Here is a 17,134-nt window from a genome sequence, read left to right as displayed (position 1 = left end):
TAATCATTTGGGGTTGTTTTTTCCCCCAATGTTGTCAGGTAGTTGTTATAATAATTATAGCCTTGTATTTTAAGGATCCACTTAGTGTATCTTTTTGAGAAACATAATTACTAACAAAATATAAGAGAATTTTAAAAATAAGTGGGGGCAATGCAAAGAACACTTCTGTTCATCAAAATAAGATCAAATTCTTCAAATTTACCTATGTCTGACAATAAAAATGAGGTCTAGCTTGACCGGTTCCCCAAAAAGAAAAACAGGAAATTTAAATTTGTCCAGAAGTAGAACATCGATCAATTAAAAAGTAGGTTTACTGATTGGCTCAGTTCAGAGAAGAGTTTGCCAAAACTGCAGTGCGATATTTGTAGGAATGTTCTGTCAGATGAGAGCCTGAAGCCAGCAAAGCTTTCTCAATATCTGAAGACAAAGCAATTAGATTTTCTTTCTAACAAAAATCTTGAAATGAAATGCCAAAGTGACTCCTTATAAGACTATTTATTAGCCAAAAAAAAAAAAATAAATAAAATAAAAATAAAACAAAAACCCACTAGCTGGGACTTTGCTTTTAATTGCTTTTCAAATAATAGCTGGCATTGATATTGTATTTTCAGAGAGTGCTTTTTTATAAGGATGATCTCATGTGGTGAAGCAAATACTACAGTGGCTATTTCCTCCATTTTGCAGATGAAGAAACTGAGAATTAGGTGAAATGACTGACCAAGTGTCACACACCTCACATCTGTGGCAGATCTCAAATGTCACTTAATTCCAAGTCCAACATTCTTTTTGCTACACTAATCACATTATTCATTACAGGTGGAGAGCACCACAGTGCACAGAGCATCAGGCCTGGAGTCAAGGAGACTCCTCTTCCTGAGTTCAAATCTGGTCTCTGACACTTACTAGTTGGGAGACCCTGAGCAAGTCACTTAAGCCTGTTTGCTACAGTTTTCTTATCTGGAAAATGAACTGGAGGAGGAAATGGCAAAGCACTGCAATGTCTTTGCCAAGAAAACCCCAAATGAGGTCATGATGAACTGTACACAACTGAACAACAAATTTAGTCAATAAAGTCAAAGTAAAATGATTGGCTGGGGCCTGGACCTGTAATTCTAGTGATTTATAGTAAACTCTTGGATGAGAAAATCTCCTTTACAGATGAAGAACAAATCTGTGCATACTTTTTAAACTTTGTTTTTCTTCGTATGTATGTGTTTTCTTTTGCAACATGGCTAATGTATACATATATTTGCTTGAATTTACATATATTATCGATACATTGTCTACGTTCTCAAGAGGAGGGGGATAAGAAAGGAATGAATTTAGAACTCAAATTTTTTTTCTTAAATGTTAAATTTTTTATAAGTAATTGGGAAGTATTTAATGAAATAAATTATATATACATGTGTGTGGATATACATATATGTATTGTGTATATGTATGTGTGTACACAAGTATAGTTCGAAGGCTAGCTATGACATTATACTAAATTCTCTCTCAAGCCAAGCAAGGCAAAAAAGAATGAGTCAGAAACAAGTTAAATTTAAAAGATCAAAGAAAAAAAATCTTCAAGAGATTGAAGAAGATAAGTTATTTACACCTGAATCCAGAAGAAATCTTCAGAAGCCATATATGGAAAGACATCACCATGAGGGTTCAGTCCCATTGAGTCTTTCATTGAAGGAAGGTTCTTGATCTGAAATCTATGTAAAGAACCTTTAGCCACTCAGAAAAAAAACCATCTGCTACAAGTCAGGGAATCCCTCAAATCTAAATTTGGGACGTAGGTCTCAGAAGGGCTAAAGTACTTGGGAAGTTTGCCAAAATGAATCAATCTACTTTAGACAGAATTCATGGTTTGAGCCCACATCAAACCCTGAAACCAGCTGGATCTTTTGTCATTTTACATTTGGTGACATGTATTTCTTATTCTCAAAAAATTTCATGTTTTGTGTCATTTCACAGTAGATCCCATATTTATTATTACAAAACTGAAAAACATTGAATAGAATAGACATAGAATAAACAGAGAACAGAAGCCCCACTGCACTTATTGTTCATTAGCTATAAAAAGCACTTGATCTGTAATAATAACAGCTAATGCTTAGATAGCACTTACTATGTGCCAGACAAAGTGCTGTATAATATATTACCTCAAAGGCTCTCTTCCAACAAGTTACCTTCTCTACATAGATCAAAATTATTCAAGATTCCCTGAGAGCTATAACAACATAAATAAATAACCTCATTTGACAATCATTTGATCATTTTGATCAGGTGATCCACAAAAGAGGAGAGAGAAACTTTCCAAAAGTATTTGGCATAGTCATGCAAGGAACCTGACATTTAATTCAAGTTGAAGGAGAATTTCTTCTACCTTGTGATGTCCTCCAGATCTCCCTGTTTGCCGATAGCACTCCCTAGAACGCTGCAGAGCCTCTTGGAGATCTGTAATCACTCTAGAATATGGTCTAACCACTCACACAAGAAAGTCCAAGCATTTAAAAATATATACTCTGGACATTGGCATTTAGTGAGATAACCTATAATGCTCATCCCTGCCCTCAAGGAGTTTGCAATCAATTTTTTTTGAGGGGGCCTGTATATCTATAAATAGAAAAAGGTGTATGAGATAAATTGTTAAAGGTGATTTAAGAGAGAAGTACTAGAAGCCAGAGGTGATGGCTGATAGCTAGAAGGCTGCCCAAGTTCCTGAGAGTCACAGCTGGCTTTTCTATGAATGATCAGATAGTAAAGGAAAGTTGTTTCCTAAACTCATGAGATTTTTAGGGGGTGTTATTTTTCCTATTCAGTGGCACATTTTTGCCCTTTAAAGAAGTCTCGAAGAGCTCTGATTTCCTTCTGTTCCACTGTGGCTCTGTGAATGCTTTTGCAATTGAGAAATATGCTAAAAGCAATGGGAACCTTGTCCATAGAGCTCACACAAAATGAAGTGTGTGGCTCTGTCTGCCTGACTGGCTCATTCAGTTAAATTAGTTTTTTAGGAGGGTCAAAATCAAGGATTTGACCCTCGAATAACTCAGTTATTCTAAATCTCTTCCACAACAAGAGACTATAGCCCTAATCTAGCCTACCTTCAAGCAAATGAAGACTCCTCTGGTTACAAGGAGAAGGAACAAGAAGCCAACCTCTAGAAAGCCACAAGTTCTAAAGGGAGGACATTTGTAAGAGGCTTGTCATCTTTTTATGGCAAACATCAGCAGTCCTGGTTATAGCCAACAGCTTCTCCTTTGGCACAATTCTTCTGGGTGTTTTGGGAAGAATTATTCATCTTCAGGGTGAAGGGAGAGGGTTATAAGCTTTGCAGTCAGGGAGCTAGCTTCAATGTCTATTTCTCATGCTTATTGCCTGTGTGGCACTGGGCAAGTCTGAGCCCTCAATTTCCTCATCCATGAAGGAGGAGGAAGGAGGAGTTAGAAGGAAAAAAGGAAGAGGAAGAAGAAAGGAAGGAGGAAGAAGAGGAGAAGGAGAAAGAAAGGATTAGACTAGTCAGCCTCTGTGGTTTTTTCAGTTCTTTATTTATCATCACCTATCTCTAACATTAGTGAGAATTCTCTTTTGTAAGCCACAGATTAAGGCAGCATTGTGCCAGAAAAGGGTACAGGATTGGTATCCAAGGGATTGTGCTCAGATCATGGCTTCCCTGTATTAATAGCTATTTAAGTTTAGACTAATCACTTTATTCTATCAGGGCCTCAGTTTCCCCATATGCAGATTAAGTCTGTATAATCTATGATCCTTTCAGTCAATCAAAAGAATAAGCATTTATTAAATGTTTACTAGGTGTCAGTGGAGAAGGAAATGGCAAACCACTCTAGTAGTTTTGCCAAGAAAGCCCCAAATTTAGTCATGAAGACTTAGACATGACTGAACAACATTCCAGTGTCTGTGCTATTACACTGGAATAATATAAGCAGAAAGACAGACTTACAAGGAGCTTACATTCTAATAAGGAAGAGAAAGGGGAGTGGACAAAGTTGATTAAAGTATCTGGCCCTGAAGCAGAAGGGAGAAAGTACAGAGAGCAAGAGAAAGAAGACAGGGGGTCTGGGTACTCTCTTTTAAAGAAAGTTCTTGGTCCATCCATCCAAGTCAAAAAGGAGAAGATAAATACAAGCAGGTAAGCTGGATTCCAATTTCTGGGTAACTTGTGAGAATGTGCTATTAAAAAGAATTAGATGAGCCATCCACACTGGAAAACAAAACTGATGAAAAACAAATATTGTTCTATCCACCATGGCAGTCCATCAATACATATATTGTGGATAGGAACTGTAGATGGTCAATGAACAGAGTTCACAACTAAACAAGAGAAATAAAAGAGAACTGAATATCATTTGGAAAATTGGGAAGAACAGCAATATCTTTCCATTAGAGCTAGATGGCTTTGAATTATAGAAGACCATGGTTTCTGAAAAATCAAAATTAGAAAGAATAATGACAAGATGCAGCACAATGGGTATAAGAAAGTTGCCATGTATAAAATTTTACATGAAAGAATGAAATTAAAAAAAAAAAAAACTTCAGGGACATGTATGATTAGTAAAAGATGGGTATTAATTACATATCAAGAGTGAGGGACAGCAGATAGACTATCTGAGGGCTGCATGTTATCCATGAGATAGCAGAAATATCAAACAAAGACCTCATACTTTCTGGAGGATTTATGGAAAGGCCTGACAAAAACTACATAGAATGGAAAGGTCTAGTGGATACACTGTGATGTGTAGAAAGTATTCACACCCATTAAGAACATAAATTCATCCAAGTATTGCTTACAGCAGAGTTTGCAAACATTTAGAAAGGGAAATAAACAAAGATTCATCGAAAAGAGGTCATGTCAATATTATTTCCTTTTTCTGACATCATTTCCAAATTGCCATTTCAGAGAAATGTTGTAGACCAATATACTGGATTTTAACAAGGTATTTGACATTCTCTCATAATATTCTTTCTAGACAAGGGAAATGAGTACTAGATGACTGTACAGATGGATTCAAAACTGGTTAAATGACTGGACCCACAGAGTCAAATTGAGTGATGTTAAGATGTTAATAGAGGGATGCCCCAAAGTTCTATTTTTTGGTATACTGTGTTAAATTATTTTTTAATGACTTAGGTGAAGGTATATATAGAACAATGAACAAGTCTGCAGGTGACAAAGTTGGGAGGGACAGGTACTAAAATATCTGAAAGTATAAAAATGGCAGATTTAAGGTGAACATGATAAAATTGAATCATGAGAAACTGTAAGGTCTTGACCTTCAGGTCAAAAATCACAAGTATAGGATGGCAGAAGCGAAGCTAGTTAATGATTCCTGTGAAAAGTAATCTAGAGATTTAAGTGAACTGCCAACCTTATAAGAGTCAATAGTATGACCTGGCAGACAAAAAAAAGGCTGATGCCATGTCAGGGTAATAGCAGACTAGTATCCACCACAGGGATAATGACAATCCTGCTGTTTTCTATCTTTCTAAGACCACATCTGGATTACAGTATTCAGTTTTGGGTACATTTCTGAAGGGGCTTTGACAAAAGGCAGCATGGTTTCATGAAAAGGACAGTAGATTAGGTACTCAAAGAGCCTGGGACCAAATATTGGTTCTGCTATTTATAATCTAGGTAATCCTGGTTCTTAGACTCAGTTTCTTATATCTATGAAATGAATGGGTTTGATTGGGAGCCATCTTTTTAACCTCTAAATCCTGTAGATTCAGAAGTATGACTAGTCTGGCAAGGTTATTGATAACTATAATAAGAAAATCATTTGAGGGCAACAGAGATATTTAGCACAGAAAAGCCAACATTTAAAGGAGACATTATAGTTTTCTTTAAGTAATTGAATGACTGAAATGTGGGAGAGAGATTATATCTGTTTTGCTTTACTTCTAACATCAAAATTATAACAAAAAGAAGTTATAGAAAGGCAGATTTCAGCTGGGTGGGGTGACACATGCCTGTAATCTCTGCTGCTAAGGACGCTGAGGTTGGTGGTCCATTAGAACTTGGAAGTTCTGAGCTATAGTGTATTCTCAACTGATCATGAGCTGCAGTATTCTAAACTGATAGGCATCCAAACTAAGTGTAACATCAGTAGAGTGAACCACTGGGAGCAGGGGTTGGCTGCCAGGCTGTTTACAGAGGAGCCAAGTGGATGGACTATTTTGGAAAAGGAACTAGTCAAATCTTCTGTACTAATCAGGAATGGAAGGAATATTCATGAGGTATTCCTGCATTTCTAACGGGCCAGACAAAGAGATCCAGTCTCAAAAAATGAATGAATGAATGAACAAAGGCAGATTTCAGAGCTAGATATGAGGGAAATTTTTCTAACAACTTGAAATGTCCAAAAGCTACTGCAAAAGGTAATATTTCCCATCACTAAGAGTTTTAAATCAAAGGTTCTTAACTTGGAATCCATAAACTCTTAGAAACTTTATTTTGATAAGTATACTTGGATATAACCCAATTTCCTTTGTAATTTTATGTACTTTATTTTATGTTATGTATATGAGTATGGTATGGACCAATAGGTTTCATCAAAATGCTAAAAGAAATCCATGACACAAAAGTGATTAAGAACTCTTTTAAAAAGAGTCTAGCTAGCCACGTATAGATGATTTAGAGAAAATTCTTTTTTTAATTATTAAAAAAATATTTCAATGAATTAAATATTCCATCACTATTTTTTTTAACAATCTCTTTTAAAGTTAAATTTTATTTTATCTGCCCCTTCCACCCCCAACCATTGTAAAAGCAAAAATAATTCCTTCATTGTTCAGCATTGGCTCTATCCAAAATTTTAAAAACCCCAATCTGTACTCAGACAATGGATAGCATGTTTCATCTTGAATCCTTTGGAATTGTGCCTTTCATTATATCTTTATAATGTTATTGTATAAATTGTTTTCCTGGTTCTGTTCCCTTCATTTTGTATCAGTTCATAGAAGGATTCACAACTTTTTCTGAAATTATCCTGCTTGTCATTTCTTATATAGCACAATAGCATTCCATTATAATCATATACCACAACTTGTTCTGTCATCTTGCAATTCACAGGCTGTCCCTTGGTTTCCAAATTTTTGCAGAGTTACTATGTATATTTTTGTACATATGTGTTCTTTTCCTTTCTTTGACTTTAGAAATGACTCACAATCAGGAAAGCATGAGGCTCTATGGTCTCTGAAATTTAATGACTCATTGCTAGTTAGGTAATTCTTCTCAATACCCAGCATACAATTTCTATCATCAGTGATAGAGCCTGCAAATGTACTTTTTGCTTGTGACCTCCACAAACAAAACTTTAATTATTAGGAGCAACATTATCACAGTTTACTAAAAAAATTATATTTCTGTAAAGTCATAGATGGAAGATAATCATTTTACTTGTGATCCAGAGGTCATGCTTAGATCAGGTGGCTGCAAGAACAAAAGGGTTAGAGTCACCTGATTCTTGGATAACTTTTCTTTTTTTGAAATTGGGATATTTCCAACAAAGCTGCTATGTGACCACACACAGAACTCTTCCTTGCTCTGAGTTTCCAGTTCTGGCAATAAAGGGATAATCATAAAACCTGATCTCTATCTTTCAGAATTATAGGGAAAAATTGATCATGACCAACCTCCCATTTCTTAGTACTATACTATTAAATAATTAATAAATTTACCTCTCAAGTACCTGTAACAACAAAAAAATTAGGAATTGTGTCACTTGCAGTGTTCTTAAGAAAGGCACTGTCATACAGTGGAAAAAATGCAGACTTGGGGTCAGGAAAATGCAGTTCAAATCCTGCCTTAGACACTTACTTGCCATGTGACTCTAAGTGTATCACTTAACTTCTCCTAACCTCAGTCTTCTCATCTTTGCAATGGCAATAATAATAGCACCTGCCTCACAGGCTTGTGGTGAAGAACAAATGAAACAATATGTAAACTGCTTTGCAACCTGAAAGTCATACATGTTCATTCTTCTTATTGCTTTTAATGTTTAATAGGGATGATCAAGAGAAGAAATACCTCAATAATAATTTTATTTATATTTAAATAAGGAAAACCTTTTAGGCACTTCATTCCCTAGGATCAAGAAACATTTGGCAAAGTAAGAATGTATTAAAGAAAAAAAAATTAAGTCCCTAAAAAAAAGGATTTCTTTTTAGCTTTAGCAATATTTAAGAAAAAAATTACACTTCTGGAAACACTTTGCAAAACTTTCCTTTTTAAAATCAACTAGTGAAAAGTCTAGCAGATTTTCACTTGGAATTCCAGGACTTTTCCCTAACAGTGTCATATTGCAATGGCGAAAAAAAGAACATGGAAGTCAAGACAAGATGATTGATTAAAACTGAGTTTAGGCAGAAGAATGTAAGTATATCATTAAAGGGAAATACTACAGACCTGAGTTAACAGACACACTAATACTTATTACAAAATCATTTAAGAATCAGAATATTTGGAGCTAGAAGGGAGAATTAAAAATTATTAAGTTTTAAAATTAAAAAAAAAACTTTAGAAATAAATGACAAAAGACTTGGTGTCACAGGAAAAACACTGAATATGGAATCTAGAAACCTGGGTTCACTTCTCAGCTCTTCCTGTTGATCAAGCTATATGATCTTGATCCTATATAACCTCTCTGGACCTTAGTTTCCTTATTTATGAAATGAAGAAGCTCAACTAAATATCTCACTCTACTCTAAATCCTATAAACCTATGCTAATAAAAATTATTCACCTCCTCCACATCCCAGGAAAAGGAAGGTGGTATAAAAACTGTAAGGACATTATGCTGTCTTTGAAGGATTAGATAAAAAGGGGATATCACACCAGGTCAAAAGAGGGGAGTCTAAATTACCAAGACAAACCAGCCACACCAACTTCAGATACCAGATGTTGGTGCCTGAGTACTGTGAAATCTCATTTTGTTTTAAAGGCAAAAATAGAGGAATAGTAATTTTGGAATCTCCAAAAGATGGTACAAAATATTGTGAACTCATAACAATGTGCTGAGATTTTAAAAAGGGAGATTGGATGATAATTGTGAAGTGAAAATATTTTACAAAGTTTTTTTGGAAATTACCTTTATTCTCAAAATAAATAGGTCCTTCATGTTCCTTACCAGATTACATATATCCTTGAAGACTACTAAAGTACTGAATTGCCAACTATATGGTTTAGCCTTGGACTTTTAAAAGGATTTATAAAGGTTTTAAGAGTTTTGAAAGCTATAAAAATTAATGCTAATAGTGATGAAAGAATAACTAACAACCTAGGTTATTCTGTATCATAAATACTTTCAAAAGTTCACTTCCTGGCAACCTTGGTCAAAAAAGATGATGGGGTCTGAAGATATTTAAGGCAGAGGTTGAAAAATAGTTGTCTTTCTAGCATTATCTGAGTAAAGGGGAATAATAATATAAGGGACCTTTAAAGTGCTCTTTAAAGAGCACTTTAAAATTTGCAAAGTCCTTTTACATATAGTATTTCTCTGATCTACAATTTCCTGATGCCAAATCCAGCATTTTATCCACTATGTAGAATACCTTTTACATTTCTTATCACAGTAGCTCTGATTCTCACAAAATCCAAAAAAATCTCAAGAAAAGAATGTCTCTTATCTGCTTTTTAATGTCTAAAGGCAATCTATTCTTTCCCTTAGCTTTGCTTAATTACCTTGATATACATGACTTTTTTTTTTTTTCCCACCAAGGGGAAAATTGATTTTAAAAAGCATGGCAAAATGGAAAGAACATTGGAAATGAAGTTAGAGGATCCTGCTTTGAATCCTTGCTCTACTTCTGTGGGCTTCGGTTTTCTTAGCTGTGAAATGAATACGCTTATTATAGATGCTCTCAAAAGTCCCTCCCAGATACAATCCCAATATCACCTCAATCTTTATGAAGGAAAGCAGAGGTAAAGTGTTCTGTCAATAATTATTCAGAATTTTATTAAAATAGTTATACCAGAAACAGGGCCATACCACTTTTCATCCAGAGGGCATTCTCTTTTGTAAGAGAACAGAGCTGATTCAACATTTGAAGATTTTGTGGATCTGTGTTTCTGGGATTTTTTTTAAGGAGGTGCTAGATGATGGTTTTGATTCACTGGTGAATTTCAGCTATGAATCTGCTGTTTCTTTTTATCTGCAATGCATTCCAAATGTGTAGCCAGCTCTAAACTCCAGCAAGTGATAGAAGAAGTTTCCCTCACATATGAAAAATATGCATGATATGATACCATAATATATGAAGTCTTAAAAGACTGCTACTTGCCACAGATGCAAGAATCCTGCTGTAGATTAAAGAACAGAGAAATCTAATCATTCTGCTTTAGTAGCAATATCCTTCATGCCATGTGGCAAATACACCTTCCTGGCCTCCTTTTCCAATATCCTTTTATTTTACTTTAAAGTATTCTCATAGTCTGTATCGGAGGATTAGGCAAAGCTATAACCACAAGAAGGTGTTTGAGGGCATTACCCCATTTTCATGATGTAAGGCAGGACCTACCACAGCTGGAAATCACTCGTCTCAGTGATACCGTTTGTCAAACATTAGATTTGGAAGGGACCTCAAAGGTTTTCTAGGTCAACACACTTCAAATATAATCTGAGCAGGACACAGTACAATAGGTATTGTGTATCTGCTCTAAGTAGAGGAAATAACTATTCTAGAGGTGCTACCACTGCAAAAATTTGAGGGAAAAGACCTCTGGATTTAGAAGACCTGAGTTCAGATACTGCTTCAGAAACTTACTAGTCATGTGACTCTGGCCTAGTCATTTGTTTTCTCAACCTCAGCTTTTTCATCCATAAAATGGGCTTAATAATAGTATCTACATCTCAAGGTTGTTGTGAAGATGAAATAACATACATTAAGTGTATGGCAAACTTTAACGTATTATGTGAATATTAGCTATTATTATCATGGCTATTATTAGTCATCATTATTAGAGGAAGTTAGGTCTATTTTTTCCCCTAAAGAATTTCTAACAACTATTATTCAGAATCAACCCCATTCCCATAAGAAAGCTTTTTTTGTGTGTGTACCAATAGTGTCAATTTTCTGTAGATGAACAGAGAGATTTATCAAGGGGAGGAAACAGATATGGTTCAATGGCTGATGAAACATTGATTGATATCTAGCACCAGTAGTGTACAGGTATTTAAATGATTGATTAAAAGATGAGATTATTAGACATTACAACAGAAAATGATAAAAGAGGAAAGGACCATGTTATTGAACCCATAATAAATCTGGGGGACATTCATGGAAAAGAATACTTTGTAAACCAGTCAGTCCAACATTAGTAGAATTCCTAGATGCCATTGGCATTGAAAGAGCTCAAGAATATAATTGTGAATATACTTTTTTAAGACCAAATAAATCTCAGTGAGCTTAGTATAATGCAAGTTTTCCCAATTGGCGTTCTAGGGATACCTGAAATGGGGAAAGGACTATTTGCTGTCCCCAAATCTGAGAAGTAAAAATCTGGCATGGAGAAGACTTGCCCTACAGCACTGTACACAGAATGAAAAGCCAACTGTAGCACTGCGGCTGCTTTCTCCTTTACTGAGAACAAGAACATAACTCACAGTTATGCTCTAAATGCTCTAAGATTTACAAGGCTCTTTCTTCACTATCTCTCATCAGGTTTCTCTTCCCCAATATCCTGTATCTTGCCAGCTCTTATCCATTCTTCCTTCTTAACCCCTCTCATACTTCCCACTTTCTCCCCTGATTTTGCTACCACCCTGAAGTAGACCCTCATCACTGTGTGCCTTGATTGTTGCCAAGAGCCTGCTGGTGGTCTCCCTGTCTCAAGTCTCTCCATTGCAGTTTATCTTCCCCTTGGCTGTGTACTCTCCTCAGCACCCCCCCAGCCATTTAAATAAACTTTGATTACTCCTATTACTTCCAGGATCAAATATAAAATCTATCTTTCAAAGGACTTCATAAATTGGCCCTTCCTACCTTTGAAATTTTCTTAGACCTTACTCTCCCAACCACATATTATTGGATCCAGATCCCTTCACCAGAAATTTCCACCTTTGTGCAATTTTACTGGCTCTCCCCTACACCTAGAATTTTCTCCCTCCTCATTTCTACCTCCTAGCTTCCTTCGGATCCCAGCTAAAATCCCACTTTTTCCTAGAAACCTTTTCTGACTCTCTCCTCTCCTTAATGACACTGCCTAGCATGTTATTGTTTGCATGTTGCCCCTCCTCCCCCATTAGACAGTGAGGTCTTTTTTAAAAGCAGGGACATTGGGGTGGGGGGTGTCAGTCTTTGTATCTCCAGGTTTACCACAACATCAGAATACATAATGGGTGTTTAATAACTTTTGTGGACTTGATTGTTAGGTAAGGCAGTACAAATATAATCAAGTCTGCTTTAAAGATGAGACAACTGAGACATTCCTAACTTAAGATCTCAGATTTCACTCTCATTTTTGTATTAGTCCTTGGCACATCTTAAGATGCTTAATAAATGCTTGGTGGTAGCCCATCATGCACCAATCCTGCATATTTTCATTAAGCCCCCATACTCAAAGGCTCATCAATACCTTCATTACTCTCCTCCCCGAGTTGAGAGTGAAAAGATTTTCCCAAATTCTTCATTTAGGAAGGGCATCCATACTTCTAAGCAGGAACTTTCTCCAGGTCCCCCACTCCCTTCTTTTTAGTGTCTTTTTGGATGTCATCTTTCCTCAAGAGATTACAAGTTCCTTGAAGACAGGGACTATCTTTATGTCAGGGACTGACTATATTTGTGCTTTTATTCTCAGCCCAGCCAAGTCCTTAGCCTTTAGTTATCCCTGGTTCATAACAGGTGATTAACAAATACTTATTTTACTGAATGAATAACTGACCATAAGAGAGACAGTTCAAACCAGGTTTTTTTTGTTTTTTTTTTTAAGAGCCCACTTCATATCTGAATTAGAATCCTTTCTATAGCATACCAGACAAGAAGTCATCTAGATTTCACAAGGATACCGCCCTTGAGAAGGAATCCACTACCTGTGAAGTTTGTTGGGCTAGAACCAGCTAGACCTTTATGTTTTCTTAAATTGTTCTAATGCTGATGAAACATTAATAATATCTTCCAAACAAATAGCTATCAATTTCTTAAAAAAAAAAAAAAAATCTGGTGCAAGATAAAGCACCTTGAATAACACATTTTACACTGAAACATCCCTACTGCAGCATGAAGAATTTTATGGATTTAAGCTGGTTTGCTGTTAAAACGGTGCTATGAGGAAAACAGGGGGAAGGGGAAACTTACTTTAGCTATCTCATTATAAAGAGAATTAAAGGATCAGAATATATTTTAAAAATATGTTCATGGATCCTTCTTAAACTAAGGTTCATGAACATATTTTTAAAATATATTCTGATCCTTGTATTTTAATAAAATGTTTCCTCGGTGGCATTTTATTTATCAAAAACATTTGAGAAGCAGTCCATGAGATTTCAGCAGACTCTTCAAGGAATCCATGACTATGAGGTTAAGAACACCCCTACTTTATAAGTTTTGTTGGAGGAGGATCTAACCTGTACATTTTCTCAATTGCAGTATTCTCCCACATTCCCCCGAAAAGGTAGGGAGACAAGGAAGCATTATCCTTATCATGGAAATGAAGAGGCACAAATTGACTTGCTCTGAATTACAGTTCAGCAGAGAAATTGACTTTCAAAACAAATCTAATCAAATCTTCACAACCCCCCCCCCCCCCAAACAAACAAACAAAAAACTGGTAGACTTGAAAGCACTTTGGTCTGTCATTCTCCTTCCTTGAATGACTTTGGTTTGGCTTTCTAGAGAAAGAGAGGAAAGACAGACAGAGAGAGACAGACAAAAGAGGATGGAGAGAGAGGAGAAGAGAGAGAGAGAGAGAGAGAGAGAGAGAGAGAGAGAGAGAGAGAGAGAGAGAGAGAGAGAGAGAGAGAGAGAGAGAGAGAGAGAGGGAGAGAGGGAGGGAGAGAGAGAGAGAGAGAGAGAGAGAGAGAGAGAGAGAGAGAGAGAGAGAGAGAGAGAGAGAGAGACACTGTGTGTGTATTATGAGGTGGACCTGATACACTCCAAACAGACATGTGTCAGTTTCAGACAGATGTTTGTGGTTTCTCAATGAAGATGGGCATTACAGAAAGAAATGGGACCTGAAGTGAAGGGGGATATGAGATTTAACAGAGACACTGGTGAATACAGATAGGATCAACATAAACTTGATCAAAGCTGGTAGAATTGATGCTTAAGAACATTTGTACTGAAATCACACTGAATTAATGGCTTTTGTTGTCACTGTTCAGGCCTTTTAGTTGTGTCATATCTTTTGTAATCTCATTTGGTGCTTTCTTGGCAAGAATACTGGAGTGGTTTGCCATTTCCTTCTCCAGATCATTTTACAGATGAGGAAACTGAGGCAAAGAGTTGGGTTAAGTAACTTCCCTGGAGTCACACAGCTAGTAAGTGACTAAATAGAATTTGAACTTGAGGGTGACCCAAAATAATCATTCAGGTAAGAAATATTTATTAGACCCACTTTGGACAGAGTCCAAAATTAAGTCAAAGAATTGTAGAGTTGTAGTTCTGACTGTAACTCATTAGAAAAATTACAGTTTTCACTTCTCCATCTAGCAAATTAGATACCACCACCTGCCCAGTTTAGAAATGAAACAGTGAGAAAGTGCAGGCCTATTGTTTACAAAGAGCCATACAAACATAGTATTATTATTCATCTTTTCTCCCTCTTAAACAAGGAATGCAATTTCCTGATTATAGAAGGGCTCTCTCTACAGATCAGCAATATTTATAGTTGTACTTAAATAATTACCTGGGGTGGAGAAAGTGACTTTCCCCAGATTATACATCCAGTCTTTTTCAGTCAAGGCTTGACTTCCAGCCTACCTGATTGACAAGCCAACTCTATCCCCCCATCCACACTGCCTCTTTTGAATAGAAGTCTCTAAAAGCACTACCCTGCCCAAAGCTTTACCTACAGTCAGAGGGTTAAGGGAAGAATCCTGCGGCTGAGGAGTGGGCCACGCCGGGGAACAGAAGAAAAAGTGTGGGACCTTCCCCAATTTAATGTGTGCCTGAGAGTGGTAGCTGCTTTGAGGTTACCCACTTACAAGAAAAGTTCTGGTGGGAGGAAATAAGTGGGGGAAAAGCCCAGCAGGGCCCCCGGTGCTCGGGGAAGTGACTGACGGGAGGCTCGCTGCTCTCCAAACTTGGGGGGCGGACTCTAACGAAACCAGAGGTAGCATCCGCACGCAGGCTGCCGCCTCAGCCCCTATCCACTTTTCTGGCCGCCGCGCCCCATGCGGGAAGAACCGGACTAAGGCTCGTGGGCTTTGGGGTGAATCTGCCCACAGCACTCGGAAACCCGCTCCAGGAGAGCCTTGGCTCCGGCCGCTGTTTGTCCCAGGAGCCGAGCGGGGTCCAAGCATCGAGTTACTCCTAAGAGATAGAATCCGCGAAGGGGTGGGGCTGGAAAGCGGCAGTCCGGGCTCCGGAAGCCCCCGGGAGCAGCGGCGCCGACCATTCCCCAGAAGTTCCCTTCCTGCTTCCCCCGCGCCTCCCCCTCCTCCCCCGCGCGGCCCCTCCCCGCGCGGCCCCGTCGGGCTCTAGGACCAGGCGGAGCCCGCCGGCTCTCTCCCGCTCACTTCCTCCCTTCTTGCAGCCCGCTGCTGCTGCCACAGGGGTAAAAGGGGCAGGGGGAGTCCCGGCTGGGGGCGGAGGGGCGCCCCCCGGCCGGGCGCGAGGCGCGCGCCTTACCTGGCGAAGCAGTATTCGCAGTGGTTCCCCCGCTCGTTGACCGTGAGCACGTAGGTGTAGGCCGGGCAGGAGAAGAGCAGCTCCCCGACGCCGTAGCGCTGGCGGGCCCGCAGCCCCCGGCCTTTGCCGGGGCTGAAGAACCGCTCGATGCCCGCGTCCTCGCCGTCGCCTCGCGCGTCCTCGGCTCTCATGCTGGCAGCGAGCCCGGGGTCCGGCCGGAGCGCCCTCCCTGCCCTGCGGTGCACGGCTCGGTCCCGGGCTCGGCGGCGCCCGCTGCTGCTGCTCCCGCGGCGCTCCGAGGAGGGAGGACGGCGGCGGGGATGCCAGCCCCGGGGTGGGTGCTGCCCGCGGTCAGCTCCCCGCCTACTGTTACTGAGAAGCGTCACCTGGAGCCGAGCCGAGACAGGCAGGGGTGGGGGTTCCCACCCGCGTGGAGAGGTGGAAAAGCAATCCGGCGAGGCGCCGTGTAAAGGCCGACTAGCTCCCCGGGAAAGTACTGCAAGCCACCCGCCTGGTCCTAAAGCCCACCCACCGAGGGAGCGGACGGCTGGGCGAGGCACGCGCCGCTCTTGCCCCCCGCGCCCGCGGCCTTTTGGTTCCGGCCTGAGCTCTCCGCACTTGGCTGGCCCCTAGCCTTGTTTGGAAGGGACACTCGGCACTCACCTGGAAAGTGGGTGTGGCTAGCCGTTGAGGAGATTCCGGCGAGTGGGTCCGTCCCTAGTCTGATAGGGAGGCAGGGCGCGGGGGGCTTCTGGGAGCATCCTCAGTTGTGTCTAAATGCCATGAGATTCTAAAATGCAAAGGTCTGCTTCCATCTCTCCAGAAGTCCACAAGCACTTATTAAGCGCTTACTGTATATGAGTTAAGTGCTTAGGAGTCACAATGCAAAAAAAGGAAAAAAAAGGCCAATTCCCCTCCTCCTCAACGCCTGCCTTCAGGGAGCTCACAATTCAGTGGGGGCGGGGCGGGGACAGAAAACCTGCAACCCCAGTGGACCGCAAGGTGTATACAGGATAAATGGGAAGTCATCTCAGAAGAAATTGATATTAACTAGGGATTAGAGCGGAGACTAGGAAGCCTGCAGGCACAGATAAGGAGCCAGAGCAACTGAGGCCAGGAAAGGCCGCGTGCTTGCCCAAATTCCCTTAGGTAATGGATAGCAGGGCTCGGCTTTGAAACCGGACCATGGGACCTCTGACAAACCCGGGGCTGGACGCCCAACTCGCTCATTTTACAAATGCGTACAAGCAGACGCAGAGAGGTGCTGCGGTTGCAGATCCAGTGCTCCTTCCAGTATGGCTTCGGTCTGCGCTTTGGTTTTTCACGTAAACCAACTTAAA

The 17,134-nt window shown here is 39.5% G+C and overlaps 1 protein-coding gene across 1 annotated transcript in view; it reads right to left on the bottom strand.

Moving 5' to 3' along the window:
* The window catches only part of SMYD2 (SET and MYND domain containing 2), a 79,444-nt gene extending 62,994 nt beyond the window's left edge, over positions 1 to 16,450 (bottom strand). The window contains exon 1 of the mRNA XM_074309149.1: positions 15,795 to 16,450. Coding sequence (XP_074165250.1) covers positions 15,795 to 15,985 — 191 coding nt within the window. The 5' untranslated portion in view covers positions 15,986 to 16,450. The remainder of the gene's footprint in view (positions 1 to 15,794) is intronic.
* Between the last annotated feature and the right edge of the window lie 684 nt (positions 16,451 to 17,134).

Source organism: Sminthopsis crassicaudata, chromosome 4 (assembly GCF_048593235.1).
Source record: "Sminthopsis crassicaudata isolate SCR6 chromosome 4, ASM4859323v1, whole genome shotgun sequence".
NCBI classification, from domain to species: domain Eukaryota; kingdom Metazoa; phylum Chordata; class Mammalia; order Dasyuromorphia; family Dasyuridae; genus Sminthopsis; species Sminthopsis crassicaudata.
This window is presented reverse-complemented; position numbering and strand designations above follow the sequence as displayed.